Source organism: Trifolium pratense, linkage group LG4 (genome assembly GCF_020283565.1).
Source record: "Trifolium pratense cultivar HEN17-A07 linkage group LG4, ARS_RC_1.1, whole genome shotgun sequence".
NCBI lineage: Eukaryota > Viridiplantae > Streptophyta > Magnoliopsida > Fabales > Fabaceae > Trifolium > Trifolium pratense.
Window position 1 is genome coordinate 47,880,441 of NC_060062.1, and position 9,133 is coordinate 47,889,573.

The 9,133-nt window shown below is 30.4% G+C and overlaps 1 protein-coding gene across 1 annotated transcript; it reads left to right on the forward strand.

Moving 5' to 3' along the window:
• The first annotated feature begins 663 nt into the window (after nt 1-663).
• LOC123881639 lies at nt 664-1,143 on the forward strand. Its single transcript, XM_045930362.1, has one exon. The coding sequence runs from the start codon at nt 670-672 to the stop codon at nt 991-993; it is 324 nt and encodes a 107-aa protein (XP_045786318.1). The 5' UTR covers nt 664-669; the 3' UTR covers nt 994-1,143.
• The last annotated feature ends 7,990 nt before the right edge of the window (nt 1,144-9,133 follow it).

Sequence of the window (9,133 nt, forward strand, 5' to 3'; positions counted from 1 at the left end):
TACCTTGCTTATGCATGTTAGAAAAAGCCGTATTTAGAAGTTAACTTCCAAATAAATAAACTGTCTCAAAGTTATATTTTGGAGTACCAACAGTTTCAAAATCTTGAAGTTAATGTCACTACTCTACTGTGAAAGGTAAATAATTCAGCTCCTGCTAAATTGATGATGGATAAAATAGCTTTCCTTTTCACTGAACAGAATTTTAAACCTTGAACTTCAGCTGGAATGCATGTAAAAAGAGGGTGGTGGAAAACCCTACTAATTAGATAGAAGTGAAAAGAAACATTTGTTAAGTTAATTTTTTGCCCTCATGTCAGGGTAAGAGATCCATTGGACTGAATTCTTTATTTCTTCTAATAACATAGTACATCTGCCACCAAATATCCTAAGTGAAATGTCTATTGCCACGAAGAGGAAAATTGATACGTGTCATCATGCAAGTTTGACACCACACTTCTTAGCAGAACCAACAGAATCTGTTTGCATCATTCGCCACGTGCTCTTTGTCCCTTCTGCCTGTATTTTTGGCTCAGCGGTTCACAAATTAATAATAATGTAAAGAAGATTAATTATTACACCGTCTCTAGTATATATCACAAGTGAACCTCTTCTCCTTTGTTATGTTCGTGCTAGCTCCTATGGTATAGACTACTATAACAATATAAGAGAATGGCTTTTACGGTTTCTAGATCTGAATCAACTTTGACTTCAGAGAGGGAGAAGGAGATTATTGATAAAAATCATACAGACATAAGGGAGAACATTAAGGACTCTGCAAGAGTTGGTGATGGCATCTCAAGCCAGCTCCACCTAAAATCCCCTTCTCAAACATTGGACAAACATGTTGTCCTTAGGCGCATCAAGCAACGCAAGTCCTATAACAAAGCCAAAAATGCTTTTGAAGCTCTTCTAGGCACTTTGAAAAGAGAGTCAAACTCTGGACAAGAACACAAGTGGCTCCAACACGTCGATGACACTTTCTCTTCTCCTTGACAGAAAGATTGAACCATGCATGCATATTATGATATGACCCGCGCACCTTGATTTGATGCATGACTTGGCCTTAAATAACTTTTTTGTTTTTTGTTCTTGTATTATGCAATTGTGAATAGTATGTTTAACTATGTACGATCTTTGAATACAACGTGCTTTCAGTTGGATTAAGTTTTTTTAATTTATTTTTTGTTGTTTTAATCGAACTTGTATGAATTAATCATTATTTCAATTGTAAAAACCAGGTTGAAATTTTAAATAATTTTCAAGATTGGTTATATGATGGACCGGTTATGAAATTGGTTCATATTAGAAGTATCATTAAAATGACCTAAAGATTTAGTCAAAAAAAATTAAAATGACCTAAAGATATTTAATTGTTAATCAATATGTATATCATTTCATAAAAAAATGTACGTATCTCACTCTAGGAGCTGCTATCTGGTTGAGTAAAAAAAAAAAAAAATTCCAACATATTTAAGTATTTGTCCCTTGCTCATTTTATGTGTAGAGTGCTTCGTATAAATTAGCTGGTGACTTGAGAGATTCATCCATCCAAATCCAATGGAACGTAGTGGAATATTAAGCTCTCCTTTCTAAGTTTACAAGTGTTAGAACTACAGCTCGTAGATAGAAGATAAAAGAGATGATAAAGCGTAAATAATGAAACACGACGTTTTGGGTTATAACTATAAGGTTCAACCAAGTATACCAAGATAGTTTTTCTTTAGTGAATAAAACATAGGACGAATGGGGAGTACTAGTATTAGAGAAGGAAGTATAGGATGTTTGAAGGACATTTATCTCAAAAAGTTATGGGGATGAGATTCATTTTATCTTATAGTACTCCCTCCGTCCTAAAATATAAGCAAAAAGTGGTCAACTAAAGTGGATGTATTTGGTTAAAAATTTAGTCCAAATATATCCACTTTGGTTGACCACTTTTTGCTTATATTTTGGGATGTCGACTAAGTTGCCAAGTATTTCGGATCCACTTTGGTCAAAGGCGTAACATAAATCGGTCCCTTTAAAATTATCATGTTTGGCTTGGAGAATGTTTCAAAATAAAATAGAAACAAAAGATATATAATTTGTTCAAAAGAGGGACTTTGGGTCAAGTTTCATCTATTTTTTGAGTGTTATGTGTTTTCATGTATTTAGTTCGCTATGTGCCAATGGTTCGGAATATTTTTTGAGCAGTTTGAAGGATTGGTAGGCAGTGGAAAAGCTTTTTCAAAGTGGGTCGGAGTGAGTGATATGGTTTGCTTGTGTTTGGAGTATTTGAAAATCAATGAACAAGAAAATTTTCAATAATAAGGAAAATAACTTAGAAAAGATGGTGTTGGTTGTGAAGATTTACTCTTGCAATTGGTTGCATATTAAATCAAAGAGGTTTATCAATGCTAGGGTGTGTCTGAGCAATATTGTGTCTTAAAATATCAGGGCAGTTATGGTTGTCACCGTGTTGCATCATCATCTTAGTATAATTTGGTTTTGAACTCTAATGTTATATTTTATAGGCTTAAATATAAAAATGGTCCCTGCAATTACGGCTTGTTTTGATTTTAGCCCATGCAAAAAAAAAAAGTTTGATTTTAATGCTGCAAAATATCAAAACTTTTAAAAAGGTCCTTGAGGTGAATTTTTGGCTGACATGTCAAGTAATTGATGATTTGGCAGACGTTGACAATGATTTTTGATGACGTGAAAAATAACATGTCAGATTTCAAAAAAAAAACAAAATAAATTGAAAAATAGAAATAAACAGTTAATATACTTAACAAAAAAAGTTAATATATTAGATTTAAAAATATATTATATTTTTGTTTCAAAAAAAATTATATTTTAATTTTTTTTTTATCAAAATAGAAGAAAGAAATCACAAAGAAGAAACACGCAAAGAAGGAAGTGCAAAAATTAGGGTTCTTGAATCAAAGCTACGATTGAAGGACAAATCACACAAAGAAGAAATTAAAAAAGATATCAAGTAGCAAAGGTGTTGTGTGTGGGTGTCAGATACTCATGGTGATGTACAAAGCCAAAACAGTAGAAAACGAAATTATGAACACGAAATTGAGGAAGATGAATAAAAACAAATAGTAGAAGAAGTTACGAAGAAGAACTCTACAATTTGAAGAAGAATGAACATAAACTCTTTCTTAATTACCCTAAATTTAAATTTCAATTAAACCATTACCATCAAAATAAAATTAACCCATCTGCGGTTTGAAGAAGATGAACGGAAACTGTGTTTTTTTATTCATTGCGTGATTTTTTTCTTCTATTTTAATAACTTTTTTTTTAAAATCTAATATGTTAACTTTTTTTTGTAAGTGTATTAACTTTCTATTTCTATTTTTCAATTTATTTATTTTTTATTTTTAAAATCTGACATGCTATTTTCTATTTTTTTATTTTTAAATGAAAATGACATGTTAATTCCACGTCAAAAATCCTAGTGAGCATCTGTCAAATCATCAATTACTTGACATCTCAGCTAAAAATTCACTTCAATGACTTTTTTAAATGTTTTGGTATTTTGCAGGGACTAAAATAAAAAATTTTACTTTTGTCAAAAAAAAAAATATCAAACTTTTTTTTTGCAGGGACCGTTTTCATATTTAAGCCTATATTTTATGAAGTCTACCGTGTTGCATCATTAGACACCTCAACATTTTTATTATAAAAAACTTATTAAGGACCATTTTAAATTTTTTTGAAAATTGCAAGGGTATAATTTTTTTTTATTGGGATCAAAATTAGTCATAAGTAAGTCTGACAAAAAATTACTCCGACACATTTTCAAGTTTTGTGAACAGGGACTAAAATCAAATAAAAGACCAAAATGATTTTGTCTTCATAATTTTACATTAAATTATTAATCAGTTGCTTCTAGCTTTACATCCATGTCGTGACCCGGATTTGAACCCGGAATCTCACAATTATATGTGAGTTTAATTTTAGTGGATTACCACTTCATCTAAGATAAAAAAAAATAAAAAATAAGCTGCTCTTCATTATAAATATCTCAAATTTTATTTTAAGTTAATTAAAAAAGTTTAAAGAAATGGTTGTACTTCAAATATTTTCTGTCATAACTTTTGGTCCCAGCTTCTAAGTCAACTCATATCTACTATTCAGAATTTTGAATTATTTCCGCGGTCAGGTATAGTACATTATAGAAATCTCTCTTGCAAAAGTTTGATTTTTAATTAAATATGAATTTTTAAGTTTTTGGCGCTTAAAAGTTCATATTTAATGCATCTTATGTTAAAAAATTCTAAATTTTTGTGGAAGATATTCTTATAATATTATAAACATAAATACAAAAAGTCATTCACAAATATGAGTGTATACATAAGTTGACTTAAAAGAAAGGATACAAAATTTTGTCAGAAAACATTTTTTTGACGCATGACAGAAAACTTTTAGGGAATCAAAATTTGTTGAAATATTTTATAGGAACGAAAAATGAAATTTGTGATATTTAAATGAGAAAAAATCCCATTTTTTTGTTCCAAATTATAAGGGAAAAAATGATTTTCAAGAATGTTTTTCCCTGTTCTCATAAAATTAAATTCAAATTGCATTTAATTTTTTATCTCTCTCCTTTTCTCATTAACAACAACCAATAAAAATTGTTTTTACATCTTCCTATGCAACTTATTCCATGCATGGAAAACTCACAATAAGTGTAATTTTTTTATTTTCTCTTATAATTTGGGACGGATGAAGTATACTAGAATAAGGTGATTTGACTTGAGTGGTTAATAAGTTTCATTAAATGATATTATTCGGGCGATTCAATTTACGAGTAAAACAATTATTTGTCAAATTTTACTTACCTCGCAACCAAAATACTAAGAATTATCAAATTCTTGTTTGAAAGTTAGAGAGTCAACACAAAAGGAAAAAAAAACAATATTCCAAAAACATGTTATTTATTGCGTTTGACCAACAAATTCTTTTTTATTTTAGTATTAAAAATAATTATTGACGTCATTAATTAGTTTTGAAATGCAGTTACAAAAGTTACGTAGCAGAGAAACGTTCACATTACCAACAATGAATTGGTCCAAGTGGTAAGAGTCTTGGTCCCGTTAAGCATGTGGTCAGAGGTTCGATTCCTAGCTCATGCATATGGAGAAAATTCGATTGGGATGGGAGAGCCCACCATGTGTGCCCCCAGGGACGGAGCCATGTACATGGCTGTGCGGGCAGGAGCCCCCACTTCAATTTTAATTTGCATGTACTAGTAATATGTATATGTGCCTATCAATGCATAGTTTAAAATACTTTTCTTTTTGGAAAAAGATGCATATATTACAACAACGAATGACATAGTATGTCTTCACAATAATGCATGTATATGTTTTTCTTTTATATAGTATCATTTCTTTAAGAGCAAACCATCATTTTAGTCTTTGGATGTGTAACTCGCTGTTATATTGATCCTTAAATATATTGAAATTGTAAATACATCCATAGTATCTCTTTTATTAGTAATGTTATGGACTAAAATGACCAATGTAAAATACATTTGAGTGCTAAGTTGACTACCTAAAATCAGATTTGAAGATCAAAATGATTAATAAAAGAGACACTTGTGAACCTAATTGCAATTTTGATACATTCTAGGACAAATGTGACAGCGAGATACACTTTCAAGGACTAAAATGGTGGTTTGTCCTTTCTTTAAACAAGACTTGTTTAATATTTAATAATTACTCATATTTAAGTTGATTTTTGGCAAACTTTATTTGTTATGTATGTACTCATACATATTGTGCTCCAATGATGCAAAATTATGCAACTCATAGAAAAAAGTCAATATTAAATTGATGATACGATACCTTAAATAAAGTATATTTCGATTTTTTTTATACTCACTCTGTCATGATCACGGTTTCTCTAATGATAAGAGAAAAAAATAGGTACGAGCTCTTAGCATATAAAACTCCTTTAGATACCCCTATTAGAGATGCTCTAAGTGAGATTTGTTAAGAAATTTTAAAAGGATATAAAAGAGATTTTTTTATAAAGAAAAAATGATAGATTCAATATATGCATTGAAAATGATAGTATATTATTAATATTATATTTTTGTTTACCTAAATGTTGCTCCCACTATTCAAAGTTTCTGGCTCCGTCACTAATGCAGTTACAAAAGTTATGTAGCAGATAAACGTTCACATTACCAACAATGAATGGGTCCAAGTGGTAAGACTCTTGGTCCCCTTAAGCATGTGGTCAGGGATTCGATTCCTGACTCATGCATATGGAGAAAATTCGATTGGGATGGGAGAACCCACTATGTGTGCCCCATAGATTATCTGGCGGAGATTAGTCATCGCTAACATCGGTGAAAACTTCGTACCAATATCATGATAACAAATAAAAAAAGAGAAACATTCATATTTTTTACTATACCTGACAACCAAAATAAGAATTATCAAATTCTTCTCTTGAAAGTCAGAGAGTCAACACAGAAGAAAAAAAAACAAGATTCCAAAAACATGTTATTTAGTGTGTTTGACCAACAAATTATTTTTTATTTTAGTATTAAAAAACATTATTGACGTCATTAATTAGCTTTGAAATGCAGTTACAAAAGTCACGTAGTAGAGAAACGTTTACATTTTTTGCTATAAAAAGGATAAGAAGAAAGATTGCTTGTCATAGTAGTGTGTTGAAGGAGAAGAAATTTGAGCAACATATCTTGCTTGCATTGTCACACTTCTCGCTAGCTAGCACAAGTAAACTCTCTCGCCGCTTTATTTTCTTTTCAAGTTTTCTCTCTTATAATCTTTTTGTTGAAAATTCTTAAAAAAAAATTCTTTTTGTTGAAAATATAGATCTGAGATCATGAATTGGTAATCTACCACAATTTTCCTTTTAGAATATTACATCATTGTTTAAATTGTTACTGTGTTGTGAACCTTTTATATATATATTATTGTAAAACATTGATTCTGTCAAAATTACAGTTGTGATACTGTTGTTGAAACCTCAAAAAATTTATATTCCAGTAAATAGATTAAAACCATGATTATAGTCCAATTCTTATGATCAATTATTATGTTAATCAGGATAATTAGTATTACTTAATCTCTCTTACCTATCTCTTTAGCATGACATTGTTAGGTCTAGAAAAAAGAAGAATGATTATAGGTAGATATTCAATCATGCACTCATATCTGAATTTCTCTTTTGTGTGTGTTTTGTTATTGAATAAATTGATTAATTGGATTTGATAATTTAATTTTCAGTGTCGGTGATTGCAAGAGAGATTATGCACCCGTGTGCAGCGTGCAAGAATCTACGTCGAAGGTGCGACTCATCCTGCGACTTAGCTCCGTACTTTCCACCGGACAACCCGCAACGTTTTGAAGTTGTACACAAAATGTTTGGAAGGTGCAATGTGGCCAAGATCTTGCGAGAAGTAGATGCTACACAACGTGAAAACACAGTTAATTCATTGGTGTATCAGGCTCAGGCTCGTTTAATGGACCCTGTTAACGGCTATTTGAATTATGTTCACAATACTGACAATCGATTGAAGGAAGTTCAACAAGAAATTCATAATGTGAAGAATGAACTTATCAAATACCTCAGTCCTGAGGTCATTCAAAGTGTGATTAAAAATCCTAATTGTTTCGGATTTGAGCCTAACAACAATCAAAACCCAACTGCTCAGTTGACGGCTGCTCAACACCAACAGTTAGAAATATTGCGACAAAAAATTTAGAGGTCCGGCAGGGTTCAACCGCGTTGATGGTGATGAGTTTGGGCAACATATGGAAGCTAATGTTCCCGATCTCAACGGTGTAACTCTTTTTCGTGCTCTTATCATTCCCCATGTGTGAATTTGTTGTCATTGTAACAACCACCACATCAACAAGAATAGTCAGAGAAACATATTGATAGTTGTTTTGTAATATTTACCGTTGAAGTTTCCTAATTTTAGTGAATTATTATCTGGCTTAAAAATTTATGAGATTTTTGTTTTTTGAAAATCTACAACCAACATCCAACATTGTATTTCCATGCAATTTTAATTTTTAAATAATTTTTTTTCTTTCTCCTCATATCGTACCAATATTGACTCTAATTGTTTTCTTGAACACTTAATAAGAAGGAGTATTATTCTACTCAAAATTTGATTGATGACATATTTCGATATTACACACACAAACACACTCATTGTGGTTAGGTTGATTTGGTGCTTGATATTGCACAAGCTAATGAATGCACTTTCTAGGTGTAGTACTCTTTATTAATTTTCTTGCATATGACAATAATTTCTTAGTTTTTACTTGTGACTAAGTCATAAAATCAATTCTTGTAAAAAAAAAGGTTATAAACCAAATCAATTTGAAATAAACTAATTATTTGGTTGAACCTTAATATGACATTTTAATTATTTGAACAATTTGATCCATGTTTTATTCTAATTTGAATCGTTATTTAAAGCAGTTGAATCCATAATTTGGATGTTTCATCAATATGATGCTTGCCAGATTCACTTCTTTTTTTTTTTTGTTGACAAAACCAGATTCACATTTTTAAAATGTTTCTTTGTGACATTTTTAGTTTTGGTACGAAAATAGAACTTGATGATAACATGAGACTAGGGCAATAACATGGCTTCTGCAAACAATGATTTGAAGTCTTTTACAAACGTTATTATAAGTTATAACATGCTCACATGAATATTTAATTTTGTTCATTCATGGAACACTAGTTGAAATAAATAATGATTCATGAATCACTTAATATTATAATTCAATTCAATAGAGTTATTAAAATGTATGCTTTTACAAATGGTAACTTTCTTTAGCACTAATTTCATATTTCCAATGATTTGACTATAATTATTATCACTATCCTAAAACAAACAATTATAAAGATGAGACATATGTTACCCTTGAAGAATTGTAGATGATTTATCCAACGACTAATAAGAATTATTCACATGAGTAAATTTACAAATGGTATCCACAAGTTAACTTTTACTTCGCACGCTAATTATAGCACCTCATATCGATTTATCTAGAATATCGATAGAAGCATACATAACTGAATCGGGAAACATTAATTTTCATTACATAAATATCAAATACATGAATAGGATTACAAT